Source organism: Portunus trituberculatus, chromosome 31, assembly GCF_017591435.1.
Source record: "Portunus trituberculatus isolate SZX2019 chromosome 31, ASM1759143v1, whole genome shotgun sequence".
NCBI classification, from domain to species: Eukaryota; Metazoa; Arthropoda; class Malacostraca; order Decapoda; family Portunidae; genus Portunus; species Portunus trituberculatus.
Genome location: NC_059285.1, coordinates 9,236,646 through 9,261,645, shown reverse-complemented (window position 1 = coordinate 9,261,645; position 25,000 = coordinate 9,236,646). Strand labels below are relative to the sequence as shown.

Here is a 25,000-nt window from a genome sequence, read left to right as displayed (position 1 = left end):
TTATAATGTTGCTAAATGTTGCTTATCACAGAATTAAAGGGAGTACTAATAATAAATAAATATCCTGTGCCCTGTGTGTGAGGCTATAGGTAGTGTGTGCCCGGTGGAGAGAGAGAGAGAGAGAGAGAGAGAGAGAGAGAGAGAGATTAATTAAAAGTCTGTGTGTGTGTGTGTGTGCATATATATATATATATATATATATATATATATATATATATATATATATATATATATATATATTTTTTTTTATGTAGGGAAGAGGGCCAGCCAAGGGTAAAAAAAAAAGAAAGGATTAAAAAAAAAGACCCACTTGAGTGCCAGCTCTCCAAAAAGTGTAAAAGCGTCAGCTAAAATTGGGGAGCAAATGCCTCAATACCTCCCTCTTAAAAGAAGACAAGTTGTAGGAAGTCGGAAATACAGATGCAGGGAGGGAGTTCCAGAGTTTACCAGTGAAGGGCATGAATGATTGAGAGTACTGGTTAACTCTTGCATTAGGGAGTTGGACAGAATAGGGATGAGAGGAAGAAGAAAGCCTTGTGCAGCGAGGCCGCAGGAGGAGGGAGGCATGCAGTTAGCAAGATCAGTAGAACAGTTACCATGAAAATAGCGATAAAATATAGAAAGGGATGCAACATTTCGGCGGTGAGAAAGAGGCTGAAGACAGTTAGTCAGAGGAGGGAGTTGATGAGACGAAGAGCTTTTGATTCCACCCTATCAAGCAAAACTGTGTGACTGGAACCCCCAAACATGCGAAGAGTACTCCATACAGGGACGGATAAGGCCCTTATACAGAGTAAGCAGTTGGAGGGGCGAGAAAAACTGGCGGAGACGCCTCAGAACACCTAACTTCATAGAAGCTGTTTTAGCAAGAGATGAGATGTGAAGTTTCCAGTTAAGATTATGAGCAAAGGACAGACCGAGGATATTCATTGTGGAAGAGGAGACAGTTGAGTGTCATTGAAGAAGAGGGATAGTTGTCTGGAAGGTTGTGTCGAGTTGATAGATGGAGGAATTGAGTTTTGAGGCATTGAAAACTACTAGATTTTCTCTGCCCCAATCGGAAATCTTAGAAAGATCGGAAGTCAGGCGTTCTGTGGCGTCCCTGATCTGTGATCTGTTGACTTCCTGAAGGGTTGGTGGTATCATCAGCGTAGGAGTGGATAGGGCAAGAAGTTTGGTTAAGAAGGTCATTAATGAATAATAGAAAGAGAGTGGGTGACAGGACAGAACCCTGAGGAACACCACTATTAATAGGTTTAGGAGAAGAACAGTAGCCGTCTACCACAGCAGCAATAGAGCGGTCGGAAAGGAAACTTGAGATAAAGTTGCAGAGAGAAGGATAGAAGCCGTAGGAGGGCAGTTTTGAAATCAAAGCTTTATGCCAGACTCTATCAAAAGCTTTTGATATGTCTAACGCTACAGCAAAAGTTTCACCGAAATCTCTAAAAGAGGATGACCAAGACTCAGTAAGGAAAGCCAGAAGATCACCAGTAGAGCGACCTTGACGGAAGCCATACTGGCGATCAGACAGAAGATTGTGAAGTGACAGATGTTTGAGAATCTTCCTATTCAGGATAGATTCAAAAACTTTAGACAAGCAAGAGATTAAAGCTATAGGACGGTAGTTTGAGGGTTAGAACGGTCACCCTTTTTAGGAACAGGCTGAATGTAGGCGAACTTCCAGCAGGAAGGAAAGGTAGAAGTCGATAGACAAAGTTGGAAGAGTTTGGCCAGGCAAGGTGCAAGCAGAAGCACAGTTTTTGAGAACAATAGGAGGGACCCCATCAGGTCCATAAGCCTTCCGAGGGTTTAGGCCAGCAAGGGCATGGAAAACATCATTACGAAGAATTTTGATTGTAGACATGAAATAGTCAGAGGGAGGAGGAGAGGAGGACAAGCCCAGAATCGTCCAAGGTGGAGTTGTGAGCAAAGGTTTGAGAAAAGAGTTCAGCTTTAGAGACAGAAGAGATGGCAGTGGTGCCATCAGGATGAAATAAAGGAGGAAAGATGAAGAAGTGAAGTTATTTGAGATGTTTTTGGCTAGATGCCAGAAGTCACGAGGAGAGTTTGAGTTTGAAAGATTTTGACATTTTCTATTTATGAAAGAGTGTTTGGCAAGTTGAAGAACAGACTTGGCATGATTCCGGGCAGAGATATAAAGTGCATGAGATTCAGGAGATGGAAGGCTCAAGTACCTTTTGTGGGCAACCTCTCTATCATGTATAGCACGAGAACAGGCTGAGTTAAACCAAGGTTTAGAAGGTTTAGGTTGAGAAAAGAATGAGGAATGTACGCCTCCATGCCAGATACTAACACCTCTGTTATGCGTTCAGCACAAAGAGATGGGTCTCTGACACGGAAGCAATAATCATTCCAGGAAAATCAGCATAATACCTCCTCAGGTCCCCCAACTGGCAGAGGCAAAACGCCAGAGGCACCTTCGCTTTGGGGATCCTGTGGAGGGATTGGAAAATAGGACAAGATACAGAAATGAGATTGTGATCGGAGGAGCCCAACGGAGATGAAAGGGTGACAGCATAAGCAGAAGGGTTAGAGGTGAGGAAGAGATCAAGAATGTTGGGCGTGTCTCCAAGACGGTCAGGAATACGAGTAGGGTGTTGCACCAGTTGCTCTAGGTCATGGAGGATAGCAAAGTTGAAGGCTAGTTCACCAGGGTGGTCAGTGAAGGGAGATGAAAGCCAAAGCTGGTGGTGAACATTGAAATCTCCAAGGATGGAAATCTCAGCGAAAGGGTAGAGGGACAGAATGTGCTCCACTTTTGGAAGTTAAGTAGTCGAAGAATTTACTATAGTCAGAAGAGTTAGAGGAGAGATAAACAGCACAGATGAATTTAGTTTGAGAGTGACTGTTAAGTCAAAACCAGATGGTGGAAAACTTGGAAGATTCAAGAGCGTGGGCACGAGAGCAAGTTAAGTCGTTGCGTTGCGTACATAGATGCAACATCCAGCTTTGGAATGAAATTGAGAATTGAGAAAGTAGGAGGGAACAGAGAAGGGGCTACTGTCAGTTGCCTCAGACAGCTGTGTTTTGGTGAGGAAAAGAAGATGAGGTTTAGTAGAGGAGAGGTGGTGTTCTACAGATTGAAAATTAGATCTAAGACCACAAACGTTGCAGAAGTTAATGTATAAAAAGTTGAGGGAGGTGTCAAGGCATTTGGGGTCATTAACAGATGAGGCATCCGACCTGGGGATATATATATATATATATATATATATATATATATATATATATATATATATATATATATATATATATATATATATATATATATATATATATATATATATATATATATATATATATATATATATATATATATATATATATATATATATATATATATATATATATATATATATATATATATATATATATATATATATATATATATATATATATATATATATATATATATATATATATATATATATATATATATATATATATATATATATATATATATATATATATATATATATATATATATATATATATATATATATATATATATATATATATATATATATATATATATATATATATATATATATATATATATATATATATATATATATATATATATATATATATATATATATATATATATATATATATATATATATATATATATATATATATATATATATATATATATATATATATATATATATATATACATATATATATATATATATATATATATATATATATATATATATATATATATATATATATATATATATATATATATATATATATATATATATATATATATATATATATATATATATATATATATATATACACATATACATACATACATATATATATATATATATATACATATATATACACACATATATATATATATATAATATATATATATATATATATTGTAACATATATATACATATATATATATATATATACATACATATATATATATATATATATATATATATATATATATATATATATATATATATATATATATATATATATATATATACATATATATATATATATATATATATATATATATATATATATATATATATATATATATATATATATATATATATATATATATATATATATATATATATATATATATATATATATATATATATATATATATATATATATATATATATATATATATATATATATATATATATATATATATATATATATATATATATATATATATATATATATATATATATATATATATATATATATATATATATATATATATATATATATATATATATATATATATATATATATATATATATATATATATATATATATATATATATATATATATATATATATATATATATATATATATATATATATATATATATATATATATATATATATATATATATATATATATATATATATATATATATATATATATATATATATATATATATATATATATAAATATATATATATATATATATATATATATATATATATATATATATATATATATATATATACACACATATATACAGGGTGTCCCGCGAGTTAAGGTACATACGCAGGGATATGATAGTTCAAGTGGATCTGATTAAAAAATGCTCTATTAACATATGCTGTTTTTTGCTTTATTTGTTAAAAATTGAAGGTGAAAATAGAGCGGTGATGTGTGTTGCGAGAACTGCTTGGGCAGAATGGACAAGGAGGACCAGCAGCAGCAGCAGCAGCATCAGGATGCCGCCGTGTGTCGCTGTAACCTGTAATATCAAGATAATGTGTACAATGCAAACACCCAAATACCTACAAAAACTACTCAAAGATGAGATTATTATTTTTGTTGGTTTATAAATGAAAAGAATGTAGCCTACATTAAACATAACACATCGTTATTTTATTACACCGTTTTATTCGTACTTGGCAACTCACCACAGCTGGCCAGAGTCTCGTTGCGATGAATTCCCGCGTTTGTAAATTAATGTCAAGGCTCACAAGCCTCCTGTCAAGTGTTCCTACGTCCTTTAATATTCAAGGCTCACAAGCCTCTTGTCATGAACGAAATTGAATAATGTTAGAAAACTTAAATAATGTCTTAATTGTGACATTTACAGGATGTGGGAACAATTTATTTATTTTTCATGAAAGCTGTCATTGGCTAAAGCTGCCTCTGAAGTGCTTTCTTCCCTCTCACCCATTCTTTTCTTATTTGTTGAAACTAAAATAAAAAATACAAGGTTAAACTGAACTATACTCTTCTACAATTGTGGATATTCAATATAACTTCTTACTTTGTTTTAAATTCATATATATTTAATCTTTCTCTGTATCACACATGTACATAATTTGAATACACAAACCTAATCCATAATTTAATATCTTAAACTCCTACTGACAAACCATCCCATTCCATACTTGTCTAACTCAATATAAATATAGAAAATAAAAGATAGCAAGTACTCATCTTCCAAGCATGAGATGAATATCAATGTGCATCATTGCTACACCAAAATAATCCGAACAAAATCTCATGGCTGTTGGCCCCATAATTATCCAGGAAATACACTCAAAACCTCTATATCATTGACACTCTCCCCTATATACAACAAAAACAATAATTTGGTAGTTTCCTAATTACTCCATTATATATACTGTACTGGCTTTGCGATTTACTATGAATCTCCAGTTATCATCAATACCACACACTTCTAGATCTTTGAAACAAGCCATGAGACAATCCATCCAACCCAATTTTTTGCCATTTAAGATTTATTTTTACTACTGCACCACTTGCTATGATATTCAGTTACACACACACACACACACACACACACACACACACACACACACACACACACACATTTGTGACAAATGGAAATTCACTAAGTGTATTGCTCACAAGAAGGAACCAATGCCTGTGTCACTGCAGACAGTGTTTGTGGTTTCTCAGGATAAATATTAAATCAGGTTTAAGTACGAAGTGCTGCATCTGATAAACAGTATAGATGTTATGAAGTAAATGATAAAATTATACTATGTAAAGCCAAATATGGGTCTAAGTGTTTATGTTATAAGCTGCTCAAATTATGCACATTTAGAGAGCAAAATTGGCTGTTTCTGTTCAAGCAAGAACCTGGCATGACTATAAGGATTTGAGTGATGACATCAAGGACTGGATTAATACCATCTGAGACGATAAGTAATGTGTAATAACAAAAATAAGATAGAATAATTAAATGTAATAGTGTGGATATAATGCAGGAAGGGGGTTTTGATTAGCAAATGTATTGGTAAAACACATTCTACTGAAAAGAATCTACTGAAAAGAAATGTGACTAGAGTAAATCTTGGAAAAGAAAATAAAGAAATTATGTAAGCAACATCAAGGATAAGGCAGATATCTACTTGTTACTACAAAAAATAATACAGATCTAAGGATAATATGAGTAGGCATTGATAATATGCTGAAAAGTTCTAGCAATCTTTAATATGAAGGAAGACCAATACAAGTCCTTTAGAAAATTTATTTCCTTTGCTATTTAATTTTGTTTATCGTTTATTCTTAGTTTTACTTATTTACTTATTTTTTACTGAGAGCAATTAAGAATAAAGGCTATTAGAGGCTGGTACACTTGGTACCTAAATTCTTCATCAAGGTGACATATGAATTACACCATCCATTTTCTCTTGCTTTAGTTAAAAAAGGCATGTCTTCCTTGTATCAACAGTTTCTCAAAGTAGGAAGGGAGGCACTGAACTACCAACAATCTTTCCTCAAATGTGTTTTTGTCATATGCTCTTATAATCATGGGAATGCCCAAGCTTTGCTTAATGCACAAAACTAGATGTAAAATGACACCTTTTATTCTCTAAACAAATGGCTGACAGTCCCAGATATCACTCCCACTAATCCCATACACACTTCTTGCCTTTCTGAGTGCTCAGGCCACTGACTCAAAGCTTCTTTAACATCATCTCTGCATTTATTTTATTGTCATCTCCCACATGATTGATTAACCTTCTACTGCTATATGGCAAGTTGATACATCTAAATTTAATTCATCTAAAAATCCTAATAGAAGTCCAAATAGAGACAGGAAATTATGTAAAAATGATGGTGAGCATGGGATTGAGCAGATGTAGGTTCGAATCCCACCACATGCTGTCTTGAAACTTTGTCATTTGTTGAGTAATTTAAAAGTTACCTACTAACTCTTCTGACTATAGTAAATTCTTCGACTACTTAACTTCTAAAGTGGAGCACATTCTGTCCCTCTACCCTTTCTCTGAGATTTCCATTCTTGGAGATTTCAATGTTCACCACCAGCTTTGGCTTTCCTCTCCCTTCACTGACCACCCTGGTGAACTAGCCTTCAACTTAACTATCCTCCATGACCTAGAGCAACTGGTGCAACACCTTACTCATATTCCTGACCGTCTTGGAGACACGCCCGACATTCTTGATCTCTTCCTCACCTCTAACCCTTCTGCTTATGCTGTCACCCTTTCATCTTCGTTGGACTCCTCCGATCACAATCTCATTTGTGTATCTTGTCCTATTTTTCCAATCCCTCCACAGGATCCCCAAAGCGAAGGTGCCTCTGGCGTTTTGCCTCTGCCAGTTTGGGGGACCTGAGGAGGTATTATGCTGATTTTCCTTGGAATGATTATTGCTTCCGTGTCTGAGACCCATCTCTTTGTGCTGAACGCATTACAGAGGTGTTAGTATCTGGCATGGAGGCGTACATTCCTCATTCTTTTCTCAACCTAAACCTTCTAAACCTTGGTTTAACTCAGCCTGTTCTCGTGCTATACATGATAGAGAGGTTGCCCACAAAAGGTACTTGAGCCTTCCATCTCCTGAATCTCATGCACTTTATATCTCTGCCGGAATCATGCCAAGTCTGTTCTTCAACTTGCCAAACACTCTTTCATAAATAGGAAATGTCAAAATCTTTCAAACTCAAACTCTCCTCGTGACTTCTGGCATCTAGCCAAAACATCTCAAATAACTTCACTTCTTCATCTTTCCTCCTTTATTTCATCCTGATGGCACCACTGCCATCTCTTCTGTCTCTAAAGCTGAACTCTTTTCTCAAACCTTTGCTCACAACTCCACCTTGGACGATTCTGGGCTTGTCCTCCCTCTCCTCCTCCCTCTGACTATTTCATGTCTACAATCAAAATTCTTCGTAATGATGTTTTCCATGCCCTTGCTGGCCTAAACCCTCGGAAGGCTTATGGACCTGATGGGGTCCCTCCTATTGTTCTCAAAACTGTGCTTCTGTGCTTGCACCTTGCCTGGCCAAACTCTTCCAACTTTGTCTATCGACTTCTACCTTTCCTTCCTGCTGGAAGTTCGCCTACATTCAGCCTGTTCCTAAAAGGGTGACCGTTCTAACCCCTCAAACTACCGTCCTATAGCTTTAATCTCTTGCTTGTCTAAAGTTTTTGAATCTATCCTGAATAGGAAGATTCTCAAACATCTGTCACTTCACAATCTTCTGTCTGATCGCCAGTATGGCTTCCGTCAAGGTCGCTCTACTGGTGATCTTCTGGCTTTCCTTACTGAGTCTTGGTCATCCTCTTTTAGAGATTTCGGTGAAACTTTTGCTGTTGCGTTAGACATATCAAAAGCTTTTGATAGAGTCTGGCATAAAGCTTTGATTTCAAAACTGCCCTCTACGGCTTCTATCCTTCTCTCTGCAACTTTATCTCAAGTTTCCTTTCCGACCGCTCTATTGCTGCTGTGGTAGACGGCTACTGTTCTTCTCCTAAACCTATTAATAGTGGTGTTCCTCAGGGTTCTGTCCTGTCACCCACTCTCTTTCTATTATTCATTAATGACCTTCTTAACCAAACTTCTTGCCCTATCCACTCCTACGCTGATGATACCACCCTACATCTTTCCACGTTCTTTCAGAGGAAATCAACAGATCACGCGGGGACGCCACGGAACGCCTGACTTCCGATCTTTCTAAGATTTCCGATTGGGGCAGAGAAAATCTAGTAGTTTTCAATGCCTCAAAACTCAATTCCTCCATCTATCAACTCGACACAACCTTCCAGACAACTATCCCTCTTCTTCAATGACACTCAACTGTCTCCTCTTCCACAATGAATATCCTCGGTCTGTCCTTTGCTCATAATCTTAACTGGAAACTTCACATCTCATCTCTTGCTAAAACAGCTTCTATGAAATTAGGTGTTCTGAGGCGTCTCCGACAGTTTTTCTCGCCCTCCAACTGCTTACTCTGTATAAGGGCCTTATCCGTCCCTGTATGGAGTACTCTTCGCATGTTTGGGGGTTCCAGTCACACAGCTTTGCTTGATAGGGTGGAATCGAAAGCTCTTCGTCTCATCAACTCCCTCCTCTGACTAACTGTCTTCAGTCTCTTTCTCACCGCTGAAATGTTGCATCCCTTTCTATCTTTTATCGCTATTTTCATGGTAACTGTTCTACTGATCTTGCTAACTGCATGCCTCCCTCCTCCTGCGGCCTCGCTGCACAAGGCTTTCTTCTTCCTCTCATCCCTATTCTGTCCAACTCTCTAATGCAAGAGTTCACCAGTACTCTCAATCATTCATCCCTTTCACTGGTAAACTCTGGAACTCCCTCCCTGCATCTGTATTTCCGAATTCCTACAACTTGTCTTCTTTTAAGAGGGAGGTGTCGAGGCATTTGCTCCCCTAATTCTGGCTGACAGTTTTGGCACTTTTTGCACTCTTTGGAGAGCCAGCGCTCAAGTGGGCCTTTTTTTTTTTACTCTCTTTTTTCTTGCCCTTGGCTGGGCCCCTTGCCTACGTAAAAAAAAAAAAAAAAAAAAAAAAAAAAAGTCACCATGATACCCAAGTTCTAGGTGGTGTAATTGCTTTACACCAAAGATGTTCTTGGGTGATGATATGGGCCCTAATATGGGTACCACTTTAATCAAAATTACCTGCAATGCTAATGGATGGAAGCTGGACAGCACTTCCCATACTCTTCAAATATACCTACAGGTGCTATAGGCTATAATAATAATAATAATAATAATAATAATAATAATAATAATAATAATAATAAAAGAAAAAAACACACACAAAAAGATACACACACACACTCAATCCTTCGCTATCACGCTTAATTGGTGTATCTATCACTGTGTGATAGCCGAAATCACAAAAATCAAAGTTAAGAAACTTTGGTAATAATTCAAATTGACACTAGAACCTCCAAGATGTTACTTTTTTGTTCCTTTTTTGCCTAATTTCTATACACATAGAAATGTAAAATAATACAATATAAAAAAACCTAATCAAGAATCGTAATGACAACATACATTTTAAAGCATTTTTTAGCATATTTGATGGCATATAGAGCGAAGGGGCATATAAGATGCACACCCATTTCAGCAAGTCAAATTCAAGAAAAAAAGTTTTTAGTGTATTTAAACATATACTGTTGAAAGCAATCTAGCAGCACATTACACAAGCAGAAAACATTTATCTTTCTTTGTACTACTCAGTTAGTCTTCTTGGTGTCACCAGACAACATAATCTTTTTCTGTAGGTGATGGCCTTAAAAGCCATTGCTGCTGCTCTACTGCCATGCTCCTTGGCATAATCTACTACTTGCAGTTTGTAGGAGGCTGTATAGCTTGATCTTTTCTCTTCTGCTGCCATAATGCTGAGGGTCTTTATATGTTTTGTTATGATCATAAACTTAGTGTTACTCCTCACTGCTAGATGGCATTAAAAAATTGGTCAAAAAATTGAAAAATTGGAAACTTGGTACTTGGGTTCGTCTCTGGAGAGGGAAGCCATGGCCGAAGTTGCCAGGCACATAACGCACTGCTTACCTGGTAATGGCGGGTTTAAAGGGCCGGCCCTTTCAATACCCAAGCGTGCATACGCCCCTTTTTCTTCTAGTCTTTGTTTTGCTTGTATTTATTATTTTTTTTGAGCTGTTTTATTTATTTTTGCGTGATGTACGATAGTTTAGTATCAGGCAGTGAGGGTGAGGAAGACGCTACTCCCTCAGTACCAATCGATACAGCCTTAGGGAGTGCGTGCGTGCAGCCTACCTGTTGATCGTATTTTACACGTGTTGGGTTCCCAAATTGTGACAATGCCACGTGTAAGGCCATGATGTAACATGGCCTGAAACTATCTAAACAGCCACTACCAGCCTCCAAGCAGTTGTCAAGGGATTATGTAAGTACATATCTGAGTTTGGTACATATTGGAGTGAGTTATTTTTTTTTTTTTATACCATGTGGGCTTTTCACGGGAATTTATGGGCTAAAGGGGATACTTTTAGGGTACCTCCTATCTTAAAGCCCACCTGCTAGGAAACCGTTGCCCAGTGAGGAAGCGAGTTATGTGGGGTTTTGAAGATGTTCACAGAAAAATGCGTTTTCTCGACTTTCAGTTTTCAGCATATACTGTTGAATAACTTTTTCAGTAATTGGTCAATTTCAAAATTTTTGCAGCAAAATGATCAACAACCTCATCTTAACAAATGCTAGCATGATAATGCATGAACTCACTCAAATAAATTTACAACAGGCTTATAAACTCAAATTTTTGATGAAAAAAAAGGTAACAATTTGGCGTGTAATGAAATTGTTATAACATAGGTTATGTGTATGCCGATGCTAACATTTATTTGTTGTTATGTATATTATATGTGGTTAAGAGGAAATTGCCACACTGTTATTAGTTTTGATTTTATAATGGTATTTTGAATTATTTTCTTATCGCCGAAAAAATATTTATTGCAAAAAAACTACGCCACATTTATGTACCAAATTAACACTGAAGACGTACACCATAAACGTACACCTTGTGTATAAATATTATTGAATTCGGTGAAAAAATAGCAATGGGAGAGCCAAAAAACCGATATTGATATCGAGTCATCGAATTACCACCTTAAGTCTGAGTGCTGATCAGCTGATATTTGTAAACATGCATCACAACCTCACAGGTTAGATTTTCATCTTTGCAATTTGTTTTTAAAGTGATAATACTGGTAATGATAATAATAGCAGCAATAAAATACTGATGCAAGCAGTTAGGGTAGGTAAAAGTACTGGAAAAAAGGTGTGTCCTATATGCTGTCAAATATGGTATCCATTGTGGATGATTAGGAGCTAAGGTGGATAGGTAGATTGGGGAAATGTGAGAAAACTATTTCTCAATAAAAGTATATAGAAAAACTCAACTACTATGTGACTTCATAACAAGGGAATTTTTTAATGACGGCCACGCGATAGCAGCAATTTCATGTGTAATATAGACATATGTACAGCTTTTTAAGTATGCGCGATAGTAATGAAATGCGATAGCAGAGGGTTAAGGGTGTGTGTGTGTAATTCACCACCACGGTCGACTGCTGGTCATCCAGCCAGTCTTCCCCATTACGGAGCGAGGTCAGAGCTCATAGACTGATCTTCGGGTAGGACTGAGACCACAACACATACTCCACATACCAGAAAAGTGAGGCCACAACCCCTCAAGTTACATCCTGTACCTAATTACTGCTAGGTGAAAAGGGCTACACATTAAGAGGCTTACAACTCCTCTCTCTCTCTCTCTCTCTCTCTCTCTCTATATATATATATATATATATATATATATATATATATATATATATATATATATATATATATATATATATATATATATATATATATATATATATATATATATATATATATATATATATATATATATATATATATATATAATCTCGGTTTACGTCAGAGTTACGTTCCTGAAACATGACGTAAGTCGATTTTGTACGTAACTCGAGTTTCCGTACATTTCAAAGCATATTATCGAGTTTTCAACCAATCATTGTTTATGGTCATTCAGGTAAGTTAAAGGTTATATTGTTATATTATTTACAACTATGTAGGAATATGAAACACAAGCTTGTTTTTGTTGTTGATTAGGGCCACGAACGCGAAGGACTGCAGGTTGCCGAGAGGGTGGGCGCCTGAGGCCGCCAGGAGGGTGGGCAGGTCGAATGTTGTGACGCCCACAGGGCGGACAGCTGGGAGCGTAGTGCAGTGCGGTGGGAGTAGAAGCGTGGGCAGCAGGGCAGGAAATGCAATAGGAAAGGGCAATAGGGATCAGCAGACAGGCGCAGATGGTGCAAGTCAGCTGCAGTGTCGTGTGGCCCAGGCGAAGGCTCCGGAGTTGTTATTGTTGTGATGGGTGTGCGAGCCCTCAAGGTCGTCAACCTCCCCGTTGTCATGGTAACGGGCTTCCCATTTTCTTCTTCCCTCCCTCACACACAGCTGCTGCCTCCTTCTCATGTCTTTTAATTATGTCCTCTTTTCTTGTAGCATAATGGTTTTCCTTTTCTTAGCATCACTGCTGTCACTAAGAAGTTTTCTCTTTGGTGCCATTGAGCAAGATACTAAGAACTTGAGTCAGTAAACGCAGAAGTAGGATAACACTCTTGCCAGGGGCGATGGTGTGGTGGAACTGAGGCAGGGTGTTATTGTATTCAAGCGTGAGGCGGGCGGTGTGGCGGGCAACCACCAACAATAACAATAAATCCGCACTTTACGATTTATAAATTTTCAATTTTTAATCTTAAATTGCCTTATAGTGGACTGACGTAACTACGAGTTTGATGTAACTCGAGACCGGCGTAACCGGGACTTTACTGTATATATATATATATATATATATATATATATATATATATATATATATATATATATATATATATATATATATATATATATATATATATATATATATATATATATATATATATATATATATATATATATATATATATATATATATATATATATATATATATATATATATATATATATATATATATATATATATATATATATATATATATATATATATATATATATAATAATAATAATAAAATTTCACATAAAATAAAGTCAATATAAATCCTTTGTTGAGAGGAGTCTGAATGGACACTGACCTATTCTCTTACAAAGGAGAAAAGTTCTGCTAGCATAGATGAATTTTCTTTTTATCAAAATAGAAAAAGTCAGACAAAAAATAAATATCTTGTAATGTTTATCAACAAAAAAGTTATGATTTGCCACTAAAAAAATATCATAACTACAATTACTACAAGAAATGTTTTAGGTGTAGTTAAAAAGGAATGAAGTAGTGCAGATATAAGAGGTTGAACTTAAAGACCTGCTCCACACAAGCAGTTTTCCTGTTCAGTTTACCTGCAGTAAAAAACATACAAAAAAGGTGAAAGATGAAGGCCATGAAGCAGAAAGTGATTTATATATGAATACTTAATGAACTGGATGAAAAAAAAAAATGCATAAAATGAACAAGTCAAAATGTTAACAGAAAGAGGAGGATGGAATATCCTTTTAAAGCCAGTAATTCTGATGGAAGATTTTTTTCTAGTTCTTAGAAACATTCATTATTAAGAATTTCAAGATAGCATCATTTGTTCTTCATAAGAGAACAATATAAAAAAATATTGATCACACACTCATTTTTAATACACAAAAGAAACTTATTCAAAGCAATAGGAGCTAATGTGATGAAAGATTGTTATTTAATATGTATCAATTTACAAAGGCTAGGTAATTAATGAATTCCATTTATCAAGTGTGTTTCTTCCTCAGTTAATTTATACAAGGATACAGCTTCATGATGTGCAGATTTGCTCACATGCTACAACCCTAACTGTGATGATAATTCTCTATATGAACCAAAATTTACATGCAAGTTGTACAGAAACATACACCAGACACATCAAGGATCACTAACTGTAGAACCTACTCCAACTCCACCTCAACACTCTTCTGGTGTAATTCTACCTCACCCACAACCCACAGCATCAGCTCTATTAGAAAGTTCTGAGACTTCTGTACTGCTACCTAAGTGCCTTCTCAGTTTGTATCAGGCACTTAGTCTCATACATGTAAAGAACTGAGATGCAACCCTAAAAAACTAAATGTCTGAACAAAGGAGAGAAATTTTAGGTGTTGTTCAGAATGCATCTTAAGATGGTGAGAAATTAATTCAATTAGTGTTGTGTATAAAACATGCTCAGTTTGTTTAAGTTAAACAAACTGAACATAAAATATTAGTGGTAAAGTGAAAAAAAAAGAAGTTTTGCTGTATCAATTGAGAATAAACTGAATAAACTCATGAGGTTATATTTCTATATCACCAATGAAACATTCTATTCAAAATCAAATATATATATATATATATATATATATATATATATATATATATATATATATATATATATATATATATATATATATATATATATATATATATATATATATATATGGCTAAAGACTCAGATAACCTAAAAAAAAAAAGATTAATAATTGTTGTCACTGATCTGAGTTATAACTGGTACATTGCTTAATATGATCTATGGAAAAGTAACTATTTCATGCAATGAGACTTAATATTGCACCTTACATCATCAGCAACTGTGAAAATTCCTTCCTTTTTCGAATAGCTTTATATATCTAAATTCAGCTTGTTCAGTGTGACTCTTCTTACACACTAAGACCTTGAGAGATGAGCATTGCTACTGCTTTACTAATGGTTACTGTTCCAAAAATAGAAATTGCTACTGTGTCCAAAAGCAACTTAATGCTATCATAGAAAAGCTGTCAGAACTATCATTTAGGGTGTTCAAATATGGATGTGGTCAGGGAACACAAATAAATTTCTACAATTACATAAGTTTCATATATGAAGATATTTCACAGAACATAACCCTCACAATAACAAGACCTAGTGCTTACACTTATTCACAAGCACTTCTTGATTAATTTCTCTGAAATATATTTTTCTAAGGTTGATATACTAATAAAGAAAAGTTTTGAGTGAAAATTATGAAAATAAGGATCTGCACAGCCTCAGGCATTGTCAACCTTCAAGTTGAAATGAAGGACCCAGGAATGTAATTAGAAGAGCACTCACCCTGTTAATGTGGGAATAGGTTGTATTGTATTTGTTTGAAGATGACAATGATGATGAAGATGATAATAATAATGTCAAAGATGATAATAATGATGATGATGATGATGGAAATAATTGCCACCCCAGAAATACCTGAATTCAGTGATAGGATAAGAATGTGAACCATGAAAATAAGCCTGCAAATTGACTGGACTTACTCAGCAATATATCACAGTTCTCACACATCAGAAGAAATGAAAATGTCCCCCGAGAGACATTCCTCCTGACTTCTATCATTTTGCTGCAGTCTTGCGGAGGGCACAACTGGTTAGCGGGAATATATGGGAAGTGGGTGTGCCTCACTATTGAATACCCACTTATCCACACTGAAGGCAGTCTGATCCTCCATGAAGAGCAAATAGAGGTACTTCAGAGTTTCACCAAGGAAAAAGGATTCCATTTTGTCCTTTGGCTTGGTATCTGTAGCACTGCGAACGTTGCCAATGGAAGTGTAACCGTTCTCCACTTTGCAGTATTTTTCAATACCCTGTCAATGGAGCAAGGAAATATATAAAAGTATGAAGAAAACACACAAGAATTTTTTCACCATGCCACATTACTCCATATTCATAATACAGTAATGTACTTCCCTTCTGGGGAGGGAACCATAAATGTCCCCAGGTCAGACTTCTCTCTTGGTAGCGACACAAAATGTCTTGACACCTCCCTCAACTTTTTCTTTATTAACTTCTGCAACATTTGTGGTCTTGCATCTAATTTTCAATAAGTAGAACACCACTTCTTCTCCACTAAACCTCATCTTCTTTTCCACACCAAAACACAGCTGTCTCTACCAACTGATAGTAGCCCCTTCTCTGTTCCCTCCTACTTTCTCTATCCTCATTTTCGTTCCAAAGCTGGATGCTGCGTCTATATGCTTTCGTACCTACGCTCTTGAATCTTGGAGTTTTCAATCATCTGGCTTTGGCTCAATTGTCATTCTCTAACTAAATTTATCTGTGCTGTCCATCTCTTTCCTAACTCCTCTGACTATAGTAAATTATTTGACAATTTAACTTCCAAAGTTGGAGCACATTCTGTCCCTCTATCCTCTCATGGAGATCTCCATCCTTGGAGATTTCAATGTTCACCATCAGCTTTGGCTTTCCTCTCCCTTTACTGACCATCCTGGTGAACTAGCCTTCAACATCGTTATCCTCCATGACCTAGAGCAATTGATGCAACACCCTACTCATAATCCTGACCTTCTTGGAGATATGCCTAACATTCTAGATCTTTTCCTCACCTCTAATCCTTCTGCTTATACTTTCACCCTATCATTAGGCTCCTCCGATCACAACCTCATTACCTGTATCTTGTCCTATTTCTCCAATTCCTCCTCAGGATTCCCCAAGGCAAAGGTGCATCTAGTGTTTTGCTTCAGCCAACTGGGGGGACCTGAGAAGGTATTATGCTGATTTTCTAATGAATGATTACTGTTTTCATGTCTGAGATCCATCTATGTGTGCTTGTCCCTCCCTCTCCTCCCTCTGAATATTTCATGCCTTCAATTAAAATTCTTTGTTATGATGTTTTCCATGCCCTTGCTGGCCTAAACCCTTGGAAGAATTATGGACCTAATGGGGTCCATCCTATTGTTCTCAAACACTGTGCTTCTGTGCTTGCACCTTGCTTGGCCAACTCTTTCAACTATGCTTATTGACTTCTACCTTTCCTTCGTGCTGAAAGTTTGTCTACATTAACCCTGTTCCTATAAAGGGTAACCATTCTAATCCCTCAAACTACCACCCTATAGCTTTAATCTCTTGCTTGTCTAAAGTTTTTGAATTTATCCTCAATAGGAAGATTCTCAAACATCTCTCAATTCACATCTTCTATCTGATCACCAGTATGGCTTCCATCAAGGTCGCTCTACTGGTGATCTTCTGGCTTTCCTTACCAAGACTTAGTTATATCCTCTTTTAGAGATTTTGGTGAAACTTTTGCTATTGCATTAGACATATGAAAAGCTTTTGATAATCTGGTACAAAGCTCTGATTTCAAAACTGCCCTCCTATGGTTTTTATCTTTCTCTCTGCAACTTTATCTCAGTATTAGACAGCCACTGTTCTTCTCCTGAATCTATTTACAGTGGTGTTCCTCAGGGTTCTGAACCATCAGCCACTCTCTTCCTATTATTCATTAATGATCTTAACCAAAGTTCTTGCCTTATTCACTCCTACGCTGATGATACCATCCTACATCTTTCCACATCCTTTCAGAGATGACCAATCCTTCAGGAAGTCAACAGATCACGCAGGACGCCACTGAATGCCTGACTTCTGATCGTTCTAAGATTTCTGACTGGGACAGAGAAGACTTAGTGTTCAATGCCTCAAAAACTCAATTCCTCCATCTATCAACTCGACACAATCTTCTAGACAACTATCCCCTCTTCTTCAATTACACTTAACTGTCTCCCTCTTCTACAATGAATATCCTCAGTCTGTCCTTTACTCATAATCTAAAATGGAAACTTCATATCTCATCTCTTGCTAAAACAGCTTCTATGAAGTTAGACGTTCTGCAGCATCTCTGCCAGTTTTTCTCGCCCCTCCAACTGTTAACACTGCACAAGGGCCTTATCCGTCCTTGTAAGGACTACTTTTTGCATGTTTGGGGGGAGGGGGGAGCTAGGGTGGAATCAAAAGGTTTTCGTCTCATCAACTCCCTTCCTCTGACTGACTATCTTTGGCCTCTTTCTCACCATCGAAATGTTGCATCTCTTACTATTTTTTATTGCAAATTTCATGCTGCTCTAATGATCTTACTAACTGCATGCCTCTCCTCCTCCTGCAACCTTGTTCCTCTCACTCCTATTCTGTCCAACTCTCTCATGGAAGAATTAACCAACACTCTCAATCATTCATATCTTCCTCTGGTAAATTCTGGAACTCCCTGCCTGCTTCTGTACTTCTGTCTTCCTACAACTTGACTTCTTTTAAGAGGAAAGTTTCAAGACATTTGTCCGAGACATTTGGCTAATTCTATCTTAATCTTAAAGGGAACTAGCATTCCAATTGGGTCTTTTTTATTTATTTATTTAAATTTTTTTTATCTTTTGTTGCCCTTGGCCAACTTTCTCTCTTGCATAAAAAATAAAAACCACAAAATAAAAAACAGATAAATAAAAAATCACTGACCAGCATTTGTATTTTTGATTAAGCACACAAGAATTTAGTAAGTTCCATAAAATCTACCCTAATCAGTTTTGGTTTGACCACCCACCTGAAACATTTGCCATCCCCAGTCTTGATAGGTGGTATTGCCCGTTAAGTGGTAAAGGTACCACAATGACTCTATGGTCTCCGGCCTCAGCAGATAGTGGGCATCATTGTTCTTCACATAGAAGTCTTCTCCATCCATGGTATTGGGCTGAGGTAAAGAATGATAAGATGAGAAAGGCAATATGCAGCATATGTAATTATTTCAGTAAACCTATCAGTGACAACCACCAAACTCATGTAGAGAAAACAAAATAATAACTACAATGTATATTCATGAAATAAAGCATAATCTAAAAAATAAGAGGATATCAATGAAATACTGAACTAATAATTACATTCACAAGGTCAAAGATCCAAACACATGAAGTGCAAAAAATTGATAAAAAATAATGAAAACATAAACATGATTGGTACATCAGGTAAAGACAGAAAAGAAATCTGGAGAGGTTGTGGGAACCAACCTCACCTTTCCTAAGACACCTTATGGAAAGAATAGCAGACATTAAGGTGATCAGAAAATAGTGTGCATAGTAGATAAAATGTGTGCAAAAAGAGAATCTTCACTGAAATGGAAGAGAAAATTGGAATATGCATGTTCTAATCAGAAGACTAGAACACACAATGACAGACTCTTATGTAATGGCTATTTCCTTGGGGAAGCTACAAGAAAATGGTAGCACAAATAAATGATAAGAAAATAACAGAATAAATGGTTTTTCTAGATATAATACTGGAGCTTGATAGAGAAAAAATTACCAAATAAAAGTCAAAAACAGAAAAAAATGACTTTACAAATAATATTATCAACATATAGAAAAGCTTTCAATAACAGTTCCAACATAAAATACTATCCATACATCTGACAACTGCTTCTTCAAAGCTGCTACTCATAGATTATCACTCTACTTGTTTCATCTCTACTTCAGAACAGAACAGCAAGCTACGTACATGTATGTGATTTATAATTTTCTCTCTCTCTCTCTCTCTCTCTCTCTCTCTCTCTCTCTCTCTCTCTCTCTCTCTCTCTCTCTCTCTCTCTCTCTCTATCAGTCACCTGGGTGTTGAAATAGCTGATCTCAGCAGCTAGATGTGTAGGCTGCCTGAGCCATGTCTGAACACAGGTGTATATGAGGTCCTGTGCCAAGTCCAGATGATGTCGAGGCATTCCATAGTGGACACCAAGGGCCAATGTTCCTGGCAAGTAGCAAGTGAGTTCATCCATCTTATTGACAAAGTTTTTGGTGCTACCGTGAAGTTCACCAAAAAAGAGGAGCTTAGAAGGTTGTGTACGTGCTGCCAGCAGATGCTCCATACCTGATACACTTTCATTGTAGTCCATTCGCAGGCTGTGGAGGAAAAACAAGTCAATGAAAAGACTATCCATACTATAAGGGGATTGTAGAGAAAGTGTATGGAAATGAGGCCCATCTCATATATATATATATATATATATATATATATATATATATATATATATATATATATATATATATATATACAGTAAGTCCTCATTATATGGTAGTTCTTTATCCGGTAAATTCACAGTTACGGTATTTGGAAATTACTACCCTCAATTCGATATACGGTAAGAAAAATTCACAGATACGATATCCGCTCATGTCATCCGAGAGGGCCCAGAGCAGGGGAGCAGGGGTGATGACATCATCCACGCCACACCTCCCTGCCACTCACAGTGCTGACTTTAACTTGACCACCCTTGGAGCCTGTTATCTCTTCTGCTCCCCCCCCTTTTTTTTAACTGCATTACATATTACTTACATGCATTATTAATTAGATGAATAAATGGAATATTAAAGGGTCTATTGTAAGCACAAATATATTCATAATAATTATGGCAAACATCTAAAGCCTACTACCAGCGGCAAACCATGCAACAACTGATAATGGGCACAGATGAGCCTGGCAAGCCCACTATCAGAGAACGGTGGAAGACATATAACATCAAGCATGCCTTAGATAACATCAAGTCACCTTGGGACGAAGTGAAGACATCTACCACGAACTTGGCGTGGAATAAAGTATGGCCAGAATGTGCACATGACTTCCCAGGCTTTGCTGAAGACGACATCGGTGCGATCAGAAATGACATAGTAAATCTGTGTCATAGGGCTGACTTCGATAAAGTTGATGATGATGTTCAAGATCTTATGGAAAGCCATGCTGAACCTCTCTCAAATGATGAACTAATAGAGCTAGACAAGGCAACACAAGAGGCAGAAAAAGAGGGAGATGAGGAAGAAGAACCTGTGCGTGGCCTGGACTTCAAAACTCTTAGAGAATGTCTCGGTGGTATCGAGAAAGCTCTGGATACACTGAAGGAACATGACCCAAAACCTGCCAGGAGTATCAAAGTGGCTCATGGCGTAGAGAAAAGTGTCAAGAATTATCAAGAAATCTACGTATAATATAAAAACAAGAAAAAACAAACAGTCCTCCATCTACTCGTTCTTCAAGCCAGTCAGACATGCCGTCCCTGTCACACCTGCCAACCCTGCTACAGCTTGCCCTTCCACATTCACTGCCGACAGTTCTACAGCTGGCCTTTCCTCCATATCCTCTTTCTTCAAACCAGTGAAACGTGCCGACTCTACTACAGCTGGCCATTCCACATATGCTTACGACAGTGTAGATGATGATGTCTTATCCTCATCTGCCCACTCAGCCGAAGATGAGTAAGGGCTGAAATCCCTTCTGTCCCTTAGCCTTGAGAGGGACATCATCTGATAGAATACATGGCGAGTGAAAGGTAAATAAAAATTTTTGTTTATTTCTTTTGTGCAGTACTTAAAATTTTTTTCTTATAATTATTTTAATGTATTTTCATTTCTGTGGGGGTGACTTTTGACGTGCTGGATCGCATTCCCTGTTATTACATTTTATAATGGGTTCAGTATATGGTAAATTCGATTTGTGGCAAGGTTTTCAAGAATGCATATGTACCGTATTACGAGGACTTACTGTATATATATATATATATATATATATATATATATATATATATATATATATATATATATACATAAATATAAATATATATATATATATACCGGCAACCCCCCGCTTAATGAAGGGGTTACGTTCCTAAAAGACATTCATTAAGTGAATTTTCGTTAAGCGAACCAATTACAACAAGTTTAACCCATGACTTGAGCTTCCATTGAGAGTAAACAAAGCGAGAGTGCATCATAGTACAGTAAAAGGTTTAATGAAAGTAAAAATTATGAAGTTAAACATTTAAGCAGTTTAATTTCAGACTAAGTCATTATAATGTACACTAATGTATGTATGTAAATAACTTTATAATGTTGTTGATCTTAAATTTATGAAGGGAGGGAGAATGGAGCAGGAAATACACTAGCTGGCAACCTGTCGAATGTAAACAAAGGGCGCATCATTGTAACGCATACAAAACTTATGTACCACATTTCCACAAGGCTTTCCATTTTATCCACTGCAGAGTCACGAATTCAGGTGGTTCTTTTAGCATACAAGGAAGATATGATCTCACCACCCTTCTTAATAGTCTGCTGACTTGAAAATGGTAGACAGTAGATGGAGTCAAGCCATGGTGGGAAGCAATGCTATTAGTTTTCTTGCCTCTCTCATGTCTGTGAATAATATCCAGCTTCACTTCAAGAATAAGAGACTTTCTGGTCTTCTTAGCAATGCTAGGCGACATTGCAGGGTGTTTTGGTGGCACATAGAGCGAGGGAAGACAAGCTGCTACTGATGCTGTTATTGTTTTGAACTAGGGGAGAGAGTGGTGCGCGTTTTGTCCACGAGAGGCGCTAGTGTATTCAAAAGCCTGTCGGCTTGCGTGATACAGCAGGGCTTTCAAACCTGGAAAAAATGACCTGGATAAAACTTCTTTAAACCGAGTTTGGTGTTCGTTAAACGAGCAGATGGCAGTAAAAGGAAACCTTCGTTGTAGCGAAATTTCATTGTGTGAACCTTCGTTAAGCGGGGTTGCCTATATATATATATATATATATATATATATATATATATATATATATATATATATATATATATACATACAGTCAAACCTCGCCCAACACGATGGTTACGTTCCTGAGCTCGTGGTGCCGAGAGATTAGATATTCTTGTGAATAATAGGCCCTATGGGAAAATAGGGGTTACGTTCCCAGATCCTCCCAAAAAAACACTTTTTTTTACTAAAAAGACAGAAAAAAAAAACAACAAATGAAGTACTAAACACACATCTTATTTAACTACAGTTCTAGTACAGTAATACTCCGCTTAACGAACAGGATAGGGGGTGTCAAAGCTGTTCGTAGAGCGGAAATTCGTTAAGTGGACGTAATTTTCCCATAGGAAATAATGGAAATAGGGGGATGCGTTCTGGGCTGATCCCCAACATACCACATGGATAAAAAACACAGACAGCGGAGACTCCGGCGACTTGGCTGCTTCTTCTTCTTCTTGTGACCTTTTTAGCTTGGCGTATTTTCTTTCACCACGATAATATTACATTTGTTTCAACTCCTCTATTGCCTGCTATAATGGATATCGTATCTTAGTATTCATATACGCTCATGCCAAGAGGATAACCTGGATTCCGTGGCAGTAAGTGATAGTGAATTGCTTATAAAATACCGCGGTATTTCATTAGTAATTCACTATCACTCAGTGCCACGGAGTCCAGGTTATCCTCATGGCATGAGCGTATATGAATACTAAGATATGATATCCATTATAACAGGCAATAGAGTGAAACATAAATATCATGATGAAAGTAACACGCAAGCTACAAGGGTCAGACGAAGAAGAAGCAGCAGCCGAGTGGCCTCGAGTCTCTCACTTCGTCTGTGGCTCATCTCATCTCTGCTTTATATTTAGGTTTTCCATTAAGATTTCACTTTATGCATTACAAAATAATCCTTTCTTGGAGGCAAGGCTTGTAAAAAGCTAATAAAAATGTTGTTTTGTGAACATATATGCATATATAAGAAAGTAACACAGGACCAGCAAGAGATTCAAATGGGGACCAAATCGTGCAATTGCGAGTCAAAGTCGTGCTTGGCGAAATATGGTATATTTCACCGATTCGTGTATACGCGAGATTCGTGTTCGGCGAGGTTTGACTGTATATATATATATATATATATATATATATATATATATATATATATATATATATATATATATATATATATATATATACAGTAAAAGCTCAATTAGTCGGATCCCAAATACTTGGATTTCGTACATACCCGGACGAATTTGGCCAAAAAATATATTTCTTTTAAATCTAAAATTCATAAAATAGAGGGAATTTATACGGAAATGTTAAGTAGAACATCTTGTTTTCACTTAAAACACATTAAAAAACCATAAAACAAACTATAGGAAATGTAAAACAGACAAAATAATTTTTTGAAATATTTTTTTTTATTGGGGAACCGTAAAAAAGACTTGCTCTCGAGTTCAGACTTGGGTTTGTTTACATCCAGTCATCCACTCGCCGCCATAACACTAACTGGCTCCTGCAATCTCTACTGGAATTCGTCTCAGAAAGTAATGATAATAGGGAAAGCACCCAATATAAAAAAGCAGGGTTAGAAAGAAAATGAGTGCAGTATGGGAGATCGGAAAAACTTGAGGAAGCTGTAGTGAAGTGGCATCGGCAACAGGTGGGCGTTGGGGTTGTTGTTCGAGGGATTGAGATTAAGAATGCTGCAAAAAGGTTAAATACACCCTCTACTGCAACTAATTGCAGC

General features: G+C 36.2%; 1 protein-coding gene across 3 annotated transcripts in view; it reads right to left on the bottom strand.

The window, feature by feature from the left end:
- Nucleotides 1–4,618: 4,618 nt before the first annotated feature.
- Nucleotides 4,619–25,000, bottom strand: part of LOC123511212 (endoplasmic reticulum mannosyl-oligosaccharide 1,2-alpha-mannosidase-like) — a 70,151-nt gene continuing 49,769 nt past the window's right edge. Inside the window, exons 9-12 of one of the 3 annotated variants that reach the window (XR_006676707.1) lie at nt 20,293–20,584; nt 19,240–19,386; nt 16,170–16,498; nt 4,619–4,769 (exon numbers count right to left, since the gene is read on the bottom strand). Coding sequence is in view for 2 of the 3 variants with exons in the window: in XM_045266895.1 (XP_045122830.1) it covers nt 16,280–16,498; nt 19,240–19,386; nt 20,293–20,584 (658 nt within the window). In the remaining variant the exon portion in view is untranslated. Of the gene's footprint in view, nt 4,770–14,055; nt 16,499–19,239; nt 19,387–20,292; nt 20,585–25,000 lie in introns of those variants that run through there. The other 2 variants (XM_045266896.1, XM_045266895.1) reach the window with 2 other exon arrangements.